At 40.8% G+C, this 18770-nt stretch overlaps 1 protein-coding gene across 4 annotated transcripts; it reads right to left on the bottom strand.

The window, feature by feature from the left end:
- Nucleotides 1-722: 722 nt before the first annotated feature.
- On the bottom strand, nt 723-18437 carry sil1 (SIL1 nucleotide exchange factor). 4 transcript variants are annotated; one of them, XM_033029929.1, is made up of 11 exons: nt 18244-18437; nt 18119-18196; nt 15198-15302; nt 14260-14398; nt 13658-13778; nt 12160-12259; nt 10006-10197; nt 9393-9514; nt 6730-6826; nt 2901-3065; nt 723-2241 (listed from the first exon to the last, which is right to left on the bottom strand). In XM_033029929.1, exons 1-11 carry the CDS (start codon nt 18289-18291, stop codon nt 1888-1890), a joined length of 1521 nt encoding a protein of 506 aa, XP_032885820.1. In that variant the 5' UTR covers nt 18292-18437; the 3' UTR covers nt 723-1887. The 4 variants fall into 4 exon arrangements, with proteins under 4 accessions (XP_032885820.1, XP_032885821.1, XP_032885823.1 ...); XM_033029930.1 differs by having other exon boundaries at nt 18119-18187; nt 18290-18434; XM_033029932.1 differs by lacking the exons at nt 18119-18196; nt 18244-18437 and adding an exon at nt 18064-18093.
- Between the last annotated feature and the right edge of the window lie 333 nt (nt 18438-18770).

Raw genomic sequence — 18770 nt, 5'->3', positions numbered from 1 at the left:
GTAGCTGGGACATTGTTGGCCAGTGTGAGCAAGTTGGGCCAAAGGGCCTGTTTCCACACTATCACTCCATGACTCTACATAAGTATCACAGGTTGTGCAAAGAGGAAAAAAAGACAAGTGTAGAATAGCGTTTTACAGCATTATAGTGTTAGAGTTACAAAAAAAACGTCCCAAGGTTAGCAGAGGTAGATTGGGAAATTGGGACTATACTTGAGCTCATGAGAAAACTTATCAGTAGTCTGATAACAGCAGGGAAGAAACTGATCTTGAATCTGGTGGTATGTGCTTTCAAGCTTGTTATCTTCAACCTGACAGGAGAGGAGGAACGATCCTTGATTATATTGGCTGCTTTCCCTCAGAAAGGTGGTGTAGACAGTCTATGGTGAGAATGCGGCCTTGCAAGGCACCAATATTGAGAATTATCATGAAGGTTGTTGTGTGACCTATCGTTACTGCTTGTGATCGATGGGTCAGGTAGTCGACAATCCAATTGCAGAGGGGGCTGCCGAGTCCTTGTTGCAGGAGTTTGGGGAAGAGTTTGTTTGAATTAAGGTGTTGAAAGGATTAAGTAGCCTGAATCTCGTGCTGGTAGCCTGTCACGGGAGGAAAAGTGTGGCCTATACTTTCTAGAGTTTATAAACATTGAAATATACAGAATTCTTGGATGGTGGACAAAGGAACAATGATTTTAAAAAATAACTGGAGAAGCTGGAAACACAAGAGACTGTAGATGCATCTCAATAGTGCTTTATTTGATAGTGAAATTATTTTTTCATACATTACACATGTAGGGGCCACCATTTCTGGCACCATTATCAGTGTAGAATGTAAAACAGACCACATTTCATGACTGAGCAGCTCAGACGAAACGTCCCCGATTCAACATTGACAGTTTCCACAGATGCTGTCGGACCTGCTGAGTTTTTCCAACTTTGGTGGTTTCGTCAAGTAGAGCAACATTTCAACCCCTACACAAGGAATCTGGAACGGACTCAGTCACAAAACAAAGAATAGGCCAGTTGGTTTATACACAATAAATTTCTTTACTCAGAGGCAAGTCTTTAGAATTTGCTGTAGTGATTTGTAAATGGAAATACATCATACTACGGGGTTCCTTCTTTTGGTCAGCTGAAACAAATGCCCTTCTGTTCAAATATCAATCTTAAAGAGAATTATTAAACACTACACATGATGCTTTTGACCAGATTGAAATGTTTTTGGGTGGAATATAAATTAATTGGACTGATGTTGCATCCAATTTGTATTGCTATGACAGTGGAGGAAATTAGATTTCAGTAGTTTGGCATTTGAAATAAACTTGGGGAAAGCGATTTTTTTTAAAAAGGTGCATATTGTACATTAACATTGCAGAATTTGCCTAATTCTAAAACATTCTGAAACACTATTTTCCGGAAACCGATTAGACATTAATACACAGTATTAAATTGAAATTAGACACCAGTCAGCATTGAAAACAGAGCAAAAGTAACATTCAACTTCAGTAACCTTTACTAACCAATATAGATAATGTGAACAGTACAGATCTGATGATAACCATAGCATCCAGATCTGGCAGACTACCTTTGCTGATTCTGTAATTATATCGAGTAGAGGGTCAAAAATCAGATTTTAAGTGAGGTAAAAATCTTCACGTCAATGGATTGTCAATTTACTCAAGAATACCACATAAATTATACATTAATCTCTTAGTCAGGCACACAACAGGCAACAGATAACAAACCCAACTGTACAAAGGCACAGCAGTATTATCCTGACAGATATCCAATATTCATTTTGACCTCAGCTGCAGGGAGTAAACGTTTCAGAATATTGCCTCGATAGCTTTTGGTTTTGAAAAGTTCAAGTTCGAAGCACCTCCAATACCAATCATCTCAGCTGCTCAATAATGCTATTGAGAGAGTTCAAAAGTCCCAGGAAATAACCATCTTGCTCCCCCTCTCTCAGTTCTTCAGCAGCCAGGTTCTCGTACTCAGATCGGAGCATAATTAGCGAAGAACTAAGCCCCTGCAAAGCTTGGTACTGGTTCCTGCAGGCAGCCATCAGAATACTCATGGTCTTGAATACCTTCTCTCTTGTGTCATGTTCAGTAGATGTCAAGAGCTGTGGAAGCAGTACACACCAGCCCTGTTCCAGCATGGGTGGCAGCAAGTTAATCTCATCATATTGCCGGTTTTCCTCCTTGTGCATTGTATGGCTGTCTTTATTTTCTTGGATGAGCTTCTGTGAGTGATCAAATAATACTCAATAAATTACACAATCGTCCAGTCAACATCCAAATCTCTGAATTTACGGCCTTATTTTTCATTCACAAATTTCTGCTCCCAATATGAAAATACATGTAATACAGGAATCAAGTGCGAGGCAGAGACTGCAGACCGGTCCAAACCTCCAGTATAAACAGCCACCCATGATGAACTGCATTCACTTTAGAACCACCAGCTAAACATCTACCCAGCACTACAACCGTGTGCATTATTATCCACTTAACCTCAACACAGTTCATTCCACAAAGTTTCAAAAACATCTAAAATTAATTCAGCTGTAATTAAATAACCAAAGTGAAACAATAATTTCACTTTTTGGGGGAAAAGGTACATAACATCTCAATTCATAAAGGTGCAGAGGGGGAGATATTTAAGAACTGCCGTAGTCAGATGTTCAGTACTACCAATCATGCATTTCACGTGTGCTTTGGAAATTCTCACAGGTACAGTCCAACTCCAGTGCCTGTTATAAACACAAGATTATTTCTACTTATGATAGCATAACTTGTGGATAAACTAAAGATATAAGTTGTATGATTGCAATGGTCACAATAAGGACGGCATGGCAAAAGTAATCATTCACACCAAACTCTTCATTTCGGACCATTTCCTCACCTTCTCCAAGGCCATATCGTAGAGCAGGGTTATCACTCGAACATGCAGGGACTCTGTTCTCCTTGCTTGAAAAAGTTGCCGTAGTACTTGCAGGCCCCCAAGTTTCAGAAACTGCTGCTGTGCAAAGGGAAAGTGGCGTAATGTTGATGACAATGCGAAAAGTGCCTAAAAAAAAAAAATGATATTTCCAATAATGCATCGTTTAAAGATTTTGTACCTCTCTCCATTTCAGCCTTCAACTGCCTGGATATATTTCTCCATCACCACATAAATATGAAACATCACAAACTGGAATGAAGCTGAGGCTTGGCTATAAAGTATATTCCATTAAGGAGAAAGGTCCTACATGCAAATGAGTGGATGGGCAAAATTTAGCATCGATTAAAGTTCTCTGTGGGTACGTCAATATAATAGACAACCAATTTAAAATATTTTCTGACATATAAAAGTGATAAAAACCCGCAGATGCTGTAAATCCGAGGATAACCCCAACAAAAACAGACATATTCAGCAGTAGGTGGATCTCTTGAGTAGTTCTACCATTTTATTTTTCTATTTTAGAACATGTCTATGAAAGGCAGGAAATTAACAATTAAGCTAAGAGATTTATAACATCCAAATAAGCAGATGGGCTAAAGTAATGGATAGATATAAAAGATAATGGAATTTCAGCCTTCATTGTAAATAGGGCGATAAAGCAAAAGTGGAAATTTTTATTCAGAAATCTTTGGTCAAGCCTATATATTAAATATGGTCACAATCTTTCAAAGAATTCACTGGACATTGAAAGAGTTTTCAAGAATAAAGGGTGACCTTATTGAAACATTCAAGATCATTAAAAAAATGTTTGACTGGATAGATTGAGACTTTTCTGAGTGGAAGTTAAGACTAAACAGTACAAAAATGTAAGCTAAAAGGGGAATAATTTCAAAAAGAGGTGCACAGAATATATATATATTTTTACAGAAGGTGGGGCATTTCTGGAATTATCGTTTCAGGAGTTGTAGAAGATAAATCATGGTAGATAATTATAGAGGAGGTAGATAAATAAAATGATTGGGGAACTGAGGACAGGGGTGGATAAGCCAGGATTATTTCAGATTCATACAGAAACAGGCCTTTTGGCGCACATGTCCATGCTGACCATTCAGGCACCCTTGTACATTGGACAGCACTTGGTCCATAGCTTACTATGCATTGGTAATGCAAATGTATGTGCAGATGCTCAACTATTGAATACCTGCCTCCTCCATTTCAAGCAGTGTGCCAGATTGCAACCACCATCTGGTTGAAAAGAACTCTTCCTCAGATCTTCCTAAATGTGTTAGTCTTCACCTTAAAACCCATGCCCTCAGGTCTTAGAAACCTCTGCCACAGGAATAATTTTCTTCCCAGATATCTCAGCACATTGATGCAATCACAGAAAGCAATTCAACAATACCTCTACTTCCATAGAAGAATTGAGGAGATTCGTCAGTTGCGAAAAATTATGTAAAACTTTTACAGATGTATAGTAAAAGGCATACCAGCCTGGTTCAATAACTCAAATGCTCAGGAATGAAAGAGGCTGCAGAAAATGGTGGACTTTGCCTGGTCACCACCAAAGAGATCTACAAAAGGCAGCTAATATCAAAGAGGCACACTATTCAGGTCATGCTCCAATCTTTCTAATACCATTAGATAGATGGTATTGGAGCCTGAAAACATGACCTTCAGGTTGAAGAGCAGCTTCTTCCAGAAACCATCAGACCCTTGAACACTGAACAGCACCAACAACTACCTCAACAACTGTAATCTTCTATGGATTTATTATTAGTTGCATTACAGAGTGTGGTTTTGCACTATTATGGTGTGATTACCTAGTATTACTGATTATTGATAAATATTATTTATTTGGTACATTTGTTTTAATGAGCCTGTAAAGCTACAGCAAGCAAGAATTTAGTTATTCCGTTTCCAGAACACATGACAATGAAGCACTTGGCTCTCTCAAATTTTATGTCCTGCCTCAGCCTCCTCTGCTCTGGGAAAGAGATACACAGTGTATCCAGCTTCTCCTCATAATTCAATGCCCATCCCTGGTGAATCTCTGCGTCATTTCCAGTGCAATTGCATCTTTCCTATCTTGTGGCAATCCGAAATGCACACAATATTGTAAATGAAACTTAATGTTTTACAAAGTTTCCCAAAAACCTCCTTGCTTTTTTATTCTATGCCCTGCTTAATGATGGCAAGAATCTCATGTGTCTTCTTCTCCAGCCTATCGCAGAGAAATGCAAGAGGCTGCAGAGTGATGGACGCAGCCCAATCCATCACCATAGCCATCCCTCACCATTGAAAGCATCTAAATGACACGTTGCTTCAGGGCAGTGGTATTTATCATTAAAGATCCCCACCATCTAAGCCTGGAACATAAGTCTGAACACCCATATTGCCACTTTCAGGACAACTACTTTCCTACAACCACAAAGTTCTGGAACTGACCTGCCCAACCCTAATCCTAACTATGCATCAGGAACCACTATGTACTACCTCTTGCATTATCATAGCCCTCTTTTCTTATCTCATTCCTTCAGAGATGCTGCCTGTCCCGCAGAGTTACTCCAGCATTTTGTGTCTTATTTTCAAATTGTGTTTTGCACAAATTCTGGACTACTTGGCACATTCTTCTGTTTTGCTGTCTTGCAAAACTTGTGTAATTTTTGTATAATTTATGCATTATTTTTGTTGTTCGAGTCTGTGCCTATGATGCTGCTGCAAGCAAGATCTTTATGCCTGTGCTTCAGTGTACTTGTGCAGATGACAATAAACTTGACTCCACTTGCTGCCACCTACTGGGATGTTTGAATTTGTACACCAAGTTCCATTTGTTCCTCAATCTTCCCAATAGGCCTGACTATTCATACTACAGGCGACTCCTGCATTACGCCATTCGGATAATGGACATACAACCTTGCAGAATTCTCAAATTACTACACAAAAATAGGAGACGCAGAATAAAAGACACTTATGGCATTTATTGCATTTCTTGATGCATGCACCAACGATGGCACTTCGCACGGTGGAAAATAGTTATACGGTCTGTTTTCTGGGAATGCAACCCCGCCTCCCACTGCTAAAATAACGGTCGCTGTATACATCCTACCCTTAGACTCCCTAAAATGTACCACCTTATATTTATCAGGATTAAATTCCACCTGCCATTGCTCTGCTCATCTTATCAGTAGATCAATATGATTCTGAAGCTTCACTACTCTTTTTCCTATCAACAACACTAATGTCCATGTCTTATATTCAGTTAGGTTGTTAACGTATATAGCAAGCAGCAAGAGAGCCCACACCAAAGGGGCTTCTCATCACAATCGCAACCCATTACCCCACTACTGAGCAAATTTTGGACGACATTTGCACTTAATACTATTATCAGAGCTCATTTGTGTGTAGGGATGTCAATGACCTGGGCACGGCCTGTTTGTATAACATTACAATGACAGTCAAGAATTATATTTGTTTGGGGAATTATTTGCCATTGAATTAGTTGCCAAGATGAATCAAATCTTCCATTACAAACAGCTCATTATTTTGAAAATTAAACAAAAAAAAATCTGAAAACGCTGGAGATCTGAAAAAAATACAGATAATGTGAGAAAAATTCAGCAGGTCAGGCAACTTGAATGAAAAGAGAAAGTTAAATTTTCAGGTTGACGATGCTGCTTGACCAGCTGATTTTTTCCTAGTATTTTATGATTTTGGTTCTATTTTGGTACTGACTGCCACCAGAAATTTGCTTCTCCCTCTGGCCCAGATTTGGTTTATTTTTCATCCATACCTTTTTCTTTATAGGCACAGGATGATCAGTAGCCAACAATACTAATAATTTCTGCAAAGCTCCAGCTTCCATTGCCGCAATTTGAACTTGTGGATTTCTAGGGAACAAAGTGAAACAGTTTAACTTGTAGTGACGTTTCAAACATTGCCACACTCCAAACAACATTCTGGTGTTCTTTTAAAGTAATGCACCCTATACACCAATAGCAGAGTTTTGAAGTACATTAGTGTCAAATTGCTTCACATGGAAAACATTGAAATCAATGAATTCATAATAAAACAAGGGAACAATTTCATTTATATGCAAAACACAAAGTGCTGGAGGAACTATGCGGGTTAGGCAAAATCTATAGAAGGAAGTGGACAGATGACGTCACGGGTCATGCGCTTCCTTCAGTCTAATGGAGTAAAGGGGGATGGGGCTAGAACTGACGTGATAGGTGGGTACAGGCAATAGGTGTCTGGCAAATGGATGGGGATGGTAACAACAGCTGGATGTAAAATGAAGACAAGAGTGTAGATAAGGAAGGAAGGAGAGTTAAATATAAAACTGGAGGGAGGAATATGGGTATAAGGGGACAGGGAGGAGACGACAGGCGAGATAAATGGGAAGTGGGGGGTAGGAAATGAGCAGAGGGGAGGAAGGAACGGGATAAGGGGAGAAAGGTGTACACAGATGTGGTGGAAATAGAAATGGGGTCAGAAAGTTTATTTGAAATTTGAGAATTTTGTATTCTTATTGTTGGGTTGTAGGCCAACAAAGTGGAAGAGGTGCAGTTCTTGCAATTTGTGTGTTGGTTCTCTATCAGTACATGTGGCAGAGGACAGGAAGGTTGATATGGGTATGAGAAATGCAGTTAAAATGATTAGCAACTGAGCGTTCCAGCAGACCTTGGCTGACAGAGAGTAAGTTATTGGTGAAACAGGCACATCCATCTATGCTTAGTCTCGCATGTAGAGATCACTGAATGTACAGATGAAGATAGACACAAAATGCTGGAGTAACTCAGCGGCTAATGTATAGATGAGTTTGGAGGATTCAGAAATGAACACAAATCTCATCTGGAAGACATCTATTTCATTTTATACTACTTTTCTCACGCATTTTCCACAAAATGCTTTGCAATTTTGCCTGAAGTGCAGTCACCTCTAAAATGTAGATAGTCAATTTAACACAGGGAGGTTCCACAAACAGGAAGAATAACAGCTGGAAAAAAAATCTCTATTCACATTATTAAAATAATGGCCAAGGTTATAGCAAGAACTCATCTGTTCTTCTGCAAATGGTAACATGTATTCTTGGTATTTCACTGTTTGAATATCCCATGAAAAATAAATTGCACTATTATCAGTGCGGTAGATTCTTAGTACTGATCAAATTCCAGCTCCAATCAAGTTTAGTTAAGACTCAGTTTTTTTTTTAAGTTTAGAGATACAATAGAGCCCACCGAGTCTGCACAGTCCCGTAATCCCCACACACTAACACTATCCTAAACACACTAGGGGCAAATTTACATTTATACCAAGCCAATTAACCTATAGACCTGTATGTGGGAAAAAAAACAAAGATCTCGGAAGAAAACCTACGCAGGTAACGGGGAGGATGTACAAACTCCGCATAAACAAGCCCCGTGGTCAGGATCGAACCCGTGCCGCCCCTCAAGTGCTCAGAACTCTGGAGTGGCACTTGATCCCACAACATTGTAACTCAGAATTTTACTCTCCTGTAAAGTCCCGTTAAAAATCAAACGCAGATGACTATTAAAACTAAGGCCAACCTAATTCGTATTGATACCCACGTTACCAGCATATCTCAATGACTCTTAGCATTGACAGCAAACCGGTGCGAGAACTGATCATAATATGGAGATCAAGACTCGAGTCATCCCAAGAAGATTTTGCCAAAGAGCACTTGTTCTCTTCTCCTGCTGGAATTTATTGTCAAGCCTGCCAATGTACTGGCAATTTACCAATGAGTTAAGTGTCCAAATTGTGTTATTTATATGTCAATCTGTGCTGTGGAAGAGATGCTTAGTAGATTCTTTGTCATTAGCTTCCCTGTGGATCCCATTAAAGTGCCGCATTTGAGCTGTAAAAACAAACAATTTGTGTCACAAACTTATGGATGGTGCTTAACACTGCACGGACCCTTATAAATGAGCGGATTTGTGTTTTTCCAAGCCACTAAATCTTGGAGGTCCAGGAAGAAAACAGTTGACACTGGTTCAAAATAGAGACTTAAGATCTTATACATTTACATTACATTTTCTATACATTGATCTAATTTGTGTATCTATTTCTGAAACCAATTCAATTCTAATTTGCCCCATTTCCATCACCCATTTAAAAAATGTCTTTCCCACCCTTCAAATCATTGGTTCAGGAGATAGGCAAATAACTTCTTCATTTGTTAAAGGTCTCCAATGTTCCATCAGCTTTCAACAATTTGTAGCTCAAAGATTAGCTGAAAATGGGGGAAAAAAACAAGATGTCCAACCCTGTGCAGATGGCTTGTTGCTTGGTTGGTGCAGATAAACCATTATGCTGACGTCAGCAGCAAGAAATTTACAAGTCAGACATTACCCCTACATTTTCAGTTACATTCTTTGCGCATTGTACCAAACACCCCTCTCCCAGCACAAGGAGAACTAAATGAGTTGTTACCCAGAAAGTGTGGATCCCAGGACAAAGGCAGCATGTTCCTGAATCAAAGGCTCACTGGCATTTAAGGCATTGATCACAAGTTGCAGCCCTCCGGTGGACATCAGGTGCCTGGCATTGTCCACCTAGGAACAAGTGCAAGAAGAATTATGAACAAATACAGCGTACAGATGGTCAAACAGCATCTGTGGAGGAAATGGATAGGTGACGTTTCGGGTCGGGACCCTTCTTCACACTGGTTGTACTAGGAGGGAGCAAGCTAGAGAAGAGAGGTGGGGGTGGGGGAGTTTGCGACAAATCCTGGAAAATGATAGATGGATAAAGGTGAGGGGGATGGATTGGCAGATGAGTAGAGTAAGTGACATAGGCTAGAGATGAAAATGAGACAAAATGGTGTCTGATAAGCAGAGCAAAGGAGTGAATGGAAATCCAGAGAGAGGGATGTGAGTAGAAGGGGACAGGGAACGGACGGCGCCCCCCCCCCCCCCCCCCAGGGGAGGTGTAGAGGGAAGAGGTGTAGGATAGCACGATAAATGGGTGACCTTGTATCTTCATAATAGTGATTATGCCTCACCACCAATTGCCAGTTCACATGCAAAAGAAACATTGTCAGTACCTGATGGACATAATATTCCAGGTCATAAAGTGCTCCAATTTTCTGCTTCAGTGTTGCACTGGTACTGTTGAATTTGCCAACAAGTTTATCAATTATTTCCATGTCAGTCTCTATCCTTATGTTCATTGCTTCCAAATCTTTCTTCAGCTCATTTATTGGACGGAAGCGCTTCATCACCTTCTCCTGGTGGTCCTGAATGAAAATAAACAAAAAAGGCAAACGTTGATAATTTTGGCATTTGAACCTGCGATTCCCTCTTTAAACCTCTTATCACTAAGCATTCTCAAGGTCATTGTTGACGGTCCTAAATTGCTCCTGTGATGAACTTGGGACTTTATATATTGCTAAGCTCACTATATAAATATCAAGTTATAAAGAGGGCCCGTTTCTGTGTAATCCGTGTACTTTGAGAGTGACTAGGCAACTTGTTAGAAATCTAAAATTGCATAAGATAATGTATGTACAATGTATGTTAGTGGTAGGTTTTCTGTTAAAACTTGACAAGCAAGTCCATATATAGTATAAAAAACCCACAGGTTTCATTGAAGTGAATCTGCTTCTGAAAATTACCATTTGAAATAACCTCCTAATAGCATCTTAATCTTTCCAACATATTCCAAATAAACAGAGCTCATCCATATCTGATACTCGATTTATCTGCATAAACAAAAGCCTACAGTTTCTTGTAAAGGTGACATATCAACTGCAGTATGCCTTTCAACACCTCACAAATTCCAATCATTTTACCAGCAACACTAGCCAATACACATCAAAGCTCCTTAATTCCCTGGTCCAATACCCCTAAACAGTCTCCTTCGATTTAAAAAAAATTGGCTTTTCAAATTGACAGCATACCCAAGTAAAAAGGGTGAACATTTATTCAAATTCTAGCACTAATTTATGAATTTGAAATATGTGAAAGGAGATCCGATTGCATTATGACTGTCAGTTTAATTCAGTACTTAAGTTCAATACAGAACAATACACCTCCTCCAGTTTAAACACCACCTCCAGTTTAAATTCCATTTGGAATATTTTGGAGGACCAAGAAACCAAGAACCAAGAAGCAGATCGTTTTTCATTAAAAAAAGGCACTTTTACATTTTGCAGTCAATATGCGTATTAAAATGAATTAAATATAGTGGGATTGGAGGGGTAGGGTACAATGCGGGCAATGAAAGCGGAGGATGTTAGAAGATGCAAAAGGATTTCATAGCAAAAGGATTTGAGTATAGGAGCAGGGAGGTTCTACTGCAGTTGTACAGGGTATTGGTGAGACCACATCTGGAGTATTGCGTACAGTTTTGGTCTCCAAATCTGAGGTAAGACATTCTTGCCCTCGAGGGAGTACAGAGAAGGTTCACCAGACTGATTCCTGGGATGTCAGGACTTTCATATGAAGAAAGACTGGATAGACTCGGCTTGTACTCGCTAGAATTTAGAAGATTGAGGGGGGATCTCATAGAAACGTACAAAATTCTTAAGGGGTTGGACAGGCTAGATGCAGGAAGATTGTTCCTGATGTTGGGGAAGTCCAGGACAAGGGGTCACTGTTTAAGGATAAAGGGGAAATCCTTTAGGACCGAGATGAGAAAAACATTTTTAACACAGAGAGTGGTACATCTCTGGAACTCTCTGCCACAGAAGGTAGTTGAGGCCAGTTCATTGGCTATATTTAAGAGGGAGTTAGATGTGGCCCTTGTGGCTAAAGGGATCAGGGGGTATGGAGAGAAGGCAGGTACAGGATACTGAGTTGGATGATCAGCCATGATTATATTGAATGGCGGTGCAGGCTCGAAGGGCCGAATGGCCTACTCCTGCACCTATTTTCTATGTTTCTATGTAATATTTCCCTGAACCTTGCTCTCCAAAAGTTAGGACAATAACTAAAAACAAAGACCAGAATTTCAGATCATTAAATGGCTAATTCACAATACTCATCAATTGTGAACTCTAAATAAATTATATCCTTTTGTAGTGGGGTTAAGGAAAAAATTGATTACAACAAAAATATTTAATGAAAGAGTGAGATTAAAGGTGTAACATGCAGAATTATACAACAGTTCCATTATCAGGCAAATCATTTCTTAAGAACTTCTCCAAACAGGAGGCTTTCTTCAACATTCAGAGTAATTCCTTTATAAACAACATTACCTCCTCCATCTCTATGTTGCCGTCTTGTTTAATATATTTCAAGGCTTTTTTCAGCTCCTCTGCTGTGAAAGATTTGGAGTTTGTATTCACCATTCCCTGCCTAAAAGGGAAAAAGCAGATCAATGACCAGGATTCCTAATCATGTCTTATTATATATTGAAAAAAGTAACTGAATTCCTGTAGTCGGAGTGTATATATATGTGTATGTATATATGTGTATGTATATATATATACATACACATACCGAATATCCACAAATCTTTCAACATATTTGCAACAGGACAAAATCTTTCTGTCAATGTAACCAACCCAATAAAACCTGGTACCCAACCCAAGCTTGATGGGACCCAAATACATAGAGTTGGGTCAAAGACTAGAAAAGTTGTGCCCTTGACGTAGGTCAGAAAGCCCATTCATAAACAAATAAAATTACCACTTTGTCATCAAGTGTACATGAATGGCAAAGTATATTGACAAAAGCATTCCACTACAACAGAAAGAGACCAACATGCATAGAAAATAAGTGGGATTACAAGTGCAATGTCAAAATGTTGCGGCACCAGGGGCGCCGCACAATTGGCAGCCCTGCCAACAATCTGTCCTGTTTTTCGCCTTTTAAATTTTTTTTAGTGCGTGTTAAAAGTCTGTGTAAATGTTCTCCGGTTTGTTTTATGTGGGGGGGGAGGGGGAGGGGGTTGGGGATTTTTTTCCCCCCAGTTTCGTACCTTGCCGGAGATGCGATTATTTTCCGGATTGCATCTCCGGTCGCTCTGTAGCCTACCAACGATGGAGCTGGAGGCCTCCTCAGACTGACTTTATGCCCCACCGCGGGGTGTGGACTTAACATTGGAGCCGATCCCTTATAATGACAAAGGTCTTCCAATCATCCCTTTTTATTGCCCTGGATTTGGGGGTTAGGTCTCACTCACAAGATGTCCAATGCATGGGGCAACTGACTCCAAGTACTTGCCAAAGGTGGGTAAGAGAGACCCAACCCTCATCTCCAGGACAACGAAAGGATCAGTTTTGTGGTCACTCTGATAATTCTTCTCTGACAGTTCCTCCACATTTTTTTTAATATACATGTACACCTCCCTCCAGAGGCTCCTACAGTCCATCACCTCCTCACCACTTTGACCCACCCCCCCCCCCCCCATTCCCCAGCCAGCTCTTGGCAGGAAACAACTGCATGCAAATCAAATGTGGACACAAGGAACTACAGATGCCGATTTCCAAAGAAAAGGCGCAAATTGTTGAAGTAACTCAACAGATCAAGCAACATTTTTGGATAACATGGATACGTGATGTTTTCGGTCAGGATTCTTCTGATCCTTCACATACAAGAAGGGTTCTGACCCAAAACACCATTTATCCATGTTCTACCGAGATGCTGTCCAACCCACGATGTTATACCAGCAGTGGGGGTTTTTTTTTCATGCAAGTCACGCAGGATCAGGCTTCAATGTTATACTGCACAGATATGTAACACTCAGGATACCTTGTTCCCTGTTTCCAGTGCTTCAGTGCACTATTTCCTCTTTCGTCATCCAGGATTTTTGCTTCATTTGTCCCAGTCTCCAAGTTTAACCGAACATGTAGCCCTGCCGGAATTGCTTGACCTGCACAGATAGAAAAACAGCAAACCCAGTTGCAAAAGTATTGGGAAAGTTGAGAGATTAGAGTGGACAGGATGAAAGAGGTACAACAAGTAAGGGCAAAAAGGACACAGAAACAGGCCCTTCAGTCCAGCGAGACCACACTGACCATCGACCATCTGTTCACCAGTTCTGTTATATAATTTCTTGCATCCACTCCTCACACAACATAGGCAATTTACAGAGGCCAATTAACCTCTGAATCCACGTCTTTGGGATGAGGGAGAAAACCAGAACACCCAGCGGAAACCCACATGGTCACAGGGAGAACTTGTGAACTCCACACAGACAGCAACCGAGGTCAGGATAGAACCTGTGTCTCTGGCGCCGTGAGGCAGCAGCTCTACCTCATGCCCCACTGTAGTGATGGCAAGTTATGATAGCAAGCAATATTGCTCCTACTAATACATCACAGGCTCACTCAGATACATAAAGAAGGTGTTACCTGGTTTAACAATTTGCCATTCATTAGTTGGATAAAAGACCTCCATGTCTTCAGGGTCCAAGTCATCCTCCACTATTGCTTCTTCTACTTTTCCAACATTTTCTTCCGCCCGTTCCATAACAGCAAGAGCAGACACATTCTAGAGACAAGGACAGAATGCATTATCAATCTTTCAAGAGTTTGGTAATACTTGCTGAATAGCGTCAAGATAGCTTAACTAAACTAGGCTGAGCAACTTACACTGGATTTTGATATGCAGAGAAACTCAGTCACATGCTTGCATTCAATTGCTAAGTGTTCTTGTGGAATGGGCAATCACTCAACTTGTTACATTTGCAGGTTTGCCTTGCATTCTGACCCTGATGCGCTCTCAGGTTTTCATCTCAATTCGGCAGTTCTTTGCAAAATTGTAGCACAGAACAAAAGACAATCAGCTCCCTGGAGGACCAGGTTTGATCCTGACTATGGGTGCTTGTCTGCGCGGAGTTTGTACTTTCTCCCTGTGACCGCATGGGTTTTCTCTGGGTGTTCTGGTTTCCCCACACATTCCAAAGATGTGAAGATTTGTAGGTTAATTGGTTTCTGTAAATTGTACCTCATGTGTGGGATGCAAAAGTGGGATAACATGGAACTAGTGTGCGGGTGATCGATGGTCGGCTGGACTTGGTGGGTTGAAGGGCCCGTTTCCCCGCTGTATCTCAAGATCCAGCACTATAAGAGCAACTTCTTTGTAGAAAGCAAATTATACAGACTGGTGGGAAAGTACATTTTAAGAATATGACAGTGACCCACTAATGAACGTACCAACTTTCATTGGATATTCAAACAAACTGGAACAAAATTGAAGAGATTCTGGTTGAAAGTCACTACTTCAGAATTTTTTAGATGTGCATCATCAAAATGTACTTTCACCTTCTGTAACAAATTCCCCAACTCACCAGTGGTTTGCTGTCCTCACTCCAACTGGAAGCGAAACACTGGACAAAAATCAGCATCAACACCAGGTTGAAATGCAAAGGTTTCATTCTCAGAACGTTCACAATCTAAGATGCAAAGAGTGCAATGGTGTGAATGTATACAAATGCAGATCTCCAAAGCACTTATTAAAACCATACCATTTTCATCAGCTGCCACATTAATCTTACAAGATTTTTTTGCATTCATCTTTGCAAAACTGGTATCTGTGCCCATCCATTATTGCCCCAGGAATTTGGTGATATAACCAAGTGACCATTTACAGGACCACCATAACATTGTGGACCCTAAAGTCACACACATAGCAGCAGACAAGGCAAAGATTGCAGTGAACATTACATTGATTAGATGGGGCTTTCCAATCTAACATTGGATGGCCACATTTACTAATTTACTGACCACATTTACTGACACAAAGCTGGGTGGCAGTGTGAACTGTGAGGAGGATGCTATGAGGATGCAGGGTGACTTGGACAGGTTGGGTAAGTGGGCGGATGCATGGCAGATGCAGTTTAATGTGAATAAATGTGAGGTTATCCACGTTGGTGTCCAAAACAGGAAGGCAGATTATTATCTGAATGGTGTCAGGTTGGGAAAAGGGGAAGTACAAAGAGATCTGGGTATCCTTGTTCATCACTCACTGAAAGTAAGCATGTTGGTACAGCAGGCAGTGAAAAAAGCTAATGGCATGTTGGCCTTCAAAACAAGAGGAGTTGAATATAGGAGCAAATAGGTCCTTCTGCAGTTGTACAGGGCCCTAGTGAAACCACACCCGGAGTATTGTGGCAGTTTTGGTCTCCAAATTTGAGAAAGGACATTCTTTCTATTGAAGGAGTGCAGCGTAGGTTCACAAGGTTAATTCCCGGGATGGCGGGACAGTCACATGCTGATAGAATGGAGCGGCTGGGCTTGTATATTCTGGAATTTAGAAGGATGAGAGGTAATCTTATTGAAACATATAACATTATTAAGGGATTGGACACGCTGAGGCAGGAAACATGTTCCCGATGTTGGGGGAGTCCAGAACTAGGGGTCACAGTTTAAGAATAAGGGGTAAACCATTTAGAACAGTGATAAGGAAAAACTTTTTCACCCAGAGTGTTGTGAATCTGTGGAATTCTCTGCCTCAGAAGGCAGCAGAGGGCAATTCTCTGGATGCTTTCAAGAGAGAGTTAGATAGAGCTCTTAAACAGGGGATATGGTGAGAAGGCAGGAACGGGGTACTGAATGTGGATGATCAGCCATGATCACAGTGAATGGCTGTGCTGGCTCGAAGGGCCGAATGGCCTACTCCTGCACCTATTGTCTATTGATTGCATTTTATTAATTTTTAATTGATTTCCACAGAAGTTCTGGCTTCTGGTCTACCAGTAACCACTTTTCTTCTGTACTCTCTTTGTATTTAATAGTTACCTTATAATCAATGGTCTTAGCAGCGGGCCAGTCGTTATGTGAAAAGCAAGAGTAATTATTAGCCAAATATTCATTGTAATGTCAATCAGAGAAAGCATCACTGGAAAGGCCAGAATTTATTGCTCCTTATTTTCCGTATTGAGATAATGACTGAATGTTTTGTGTCTCTGCAGAGTGTTGATCTAAGTTATCTATTTAATATTACAATTAAAATACTATTTGGGAAATCTTGGAATTATCAGTCTATTTATAGGCACTGGGATTTGTAACCAGACACCTGTTCATTTATAAATGGTCAATAATTAATTTATAATTATATACACTCATTTATAACTGTTCAAAAGTTTTGATATACAAACATAGCAATAGTGTAGGGAGTTGAGTGAACAGCCATAGGAATCTCCCAACCTAATATATGTTCCATCAAAACATTATGCCACTTTTCTGCAGCTTAATCACTGCTACTAGAATAACTGAACGAGAGCTGTAATCCGCTGCCAGTCTGCCTTCTTAATTATACAAGATTCAATGACACCATTCAAAGTTGTTTTTTCTAGTGTTACAGTCAAAATGTATCCCTCAAACTTGTGCACAATTTGGTCACCCAGGCAAGTTCTTGCACTTCACTGTTCGACAAGAAAGTACTGGGATGTTGTGGAATTCCCTGCCACAGAGGGCAGTGGAGGCCAAATCACTGGATGGATTTAAGAGAGCGTTAGATAGAGCTCTAGGGGTTGAATCCAGGGATATGGGGCTCATCTAGAATCTTTGATGGGGAGAAGGCAGGTACAGGTTATTGATTGGGGACGATCAGCCATGATCACAATGAATGGCGGTGCTGGCTCGAAGGGCCGAATGGTCTCCTCCTGCACCTATTTTCTACGTTTCTAATGAAAACCCCACACAAGTGGGTTCACAACAGCAATTACCGGACACTATGACTAAGGCCATGCATGGCTCACTGCAAAACCTAAACGCTGTACAATTAATAATACACTTTCCTTGAAAACTGCAGTTCTACATTGCCTACATTCTACATCAGTTTATTAGCCCAACGTCATCTGTTTAAAAAGACATGATCACAGCTGTTACTCTCACCTGTTTACTTTTTGAACGTCACCCAAAATAAATAATAACATTTTAAATTAGAACAACTTTTTTAACTTAATTTTACAAAAGTAACTAGTACATTTTAACCTGGCTAGATCAGAAACTTTGACAAGACTGGGACATCACATGTGTTCACAGCTCCAGACCACCAGTCCCTCCAGTGACAACCCCTACCACTCCAGTCCAAGCTACCTCTCCATGTACAGGCAACCCGACTACCGCTGTGACCACTTCAGTCCAAGTTACAACCTCTCGCTCACCGCCCCTTACGCCTACACTACCGGTGCCACATTTAAATCCTCTTACTGAGGCTGCTCCCCAGTACAGGGGACACCGTCGTGTCTGTCTCTCCGTGACTCACCCGCACCCGTGGACTCTCCCCGCCGGCCTCTCGCTGGTTCTGGCCGCTGTACTGGGACTGATACAGACGCTGGTTCAGCCGCTGTACTGGGACTAATACAGACGCTGATACAGACGCTGGTTCTGGCCGCTGTACTGGGACTGATACAGACGCTGGTTCTGGCCGCTGTACATGTACTGGTCCTGGTCCCGGTCCCGGCCGCCGACTTCTGTTCCTCTACTGTCACCACGCCGCCTCGTTACTCTGCACCACTAAACCAATCGCGGCTTTCCCCGCACCTGATGCAACAATGTGAAGCAAAGATCCAATAGCGGAGCAAGATAGGCCACTCCTGCCCAATGCAATGGGCTGACGTGTTGTGTAGTGCGCTACAGAGCGGAGCGTGGGCATTTTCTCGTCCATTTCAGTAACCGGACCCTCTCACAGTGTAATCAGCGTTGCGGGGAACAGTTTGTGTGTGTGATATAGGGTTAATTCATAATTCTGTTAATTGTTGTTAAAGCGTAATATGTTAAAGAATAATATGTTTATAAATTTTGATTCTGTTAACTTTCTTTTTTTTAAAATGTTTTTTACATCATTTCTTTTTAAATGGCTCATGTTCTGTGTTTGAGTTGATTTTGTATTACACGCACTCTGTAATTCATCTAAT

Source organism: Amblyraja radiata, chromosome 11 (genome assembly GCF_010909765.2).
Source record: "Amblyraja radiata isolate CabotCenter1 chromosome 11, sAmbRad1.1.pri, whole genome shotgun sequence".
In the NCBI taxonomy this organism is placed as follows: Eukaryota; Metazoa; Chordata; class Chondrichthyes; order Rajiformes; family Rajidae; genus Amblyraja; species Amblyraja radiata.
This window is presented reverse-complemented; position numbering and strand designations above follow the sequence as displayed.

What these genes read in the sequence shown, in the direction of transcription:
- sil1 (XM_033029929.1), bottom strand. Translation starts at nt 18,291, where the DNA reads ATGTACAGCGGCCAGAACCAGCGTCTGTATCAGTCCCAGTACAGCGGC. An exon ending in GGGAGAGTCCACGGGTGCGG is followed by an intron (nt 15,303 to 18,118) that starts GTGAGTCACGGA and finishes TTTGCATCTTAG; the next exon opens with ATTGTGAACGTTCTGAGAAT. An exon ending in CACTGGAAACAGGGAACAAG is followed by an intron (nt 12,260 to 13,657) that starts GTATCCTGAGTG and finishes TTTCCCTTTTAG; the next exon opens with GCAGGGAATGGTGAATACAA.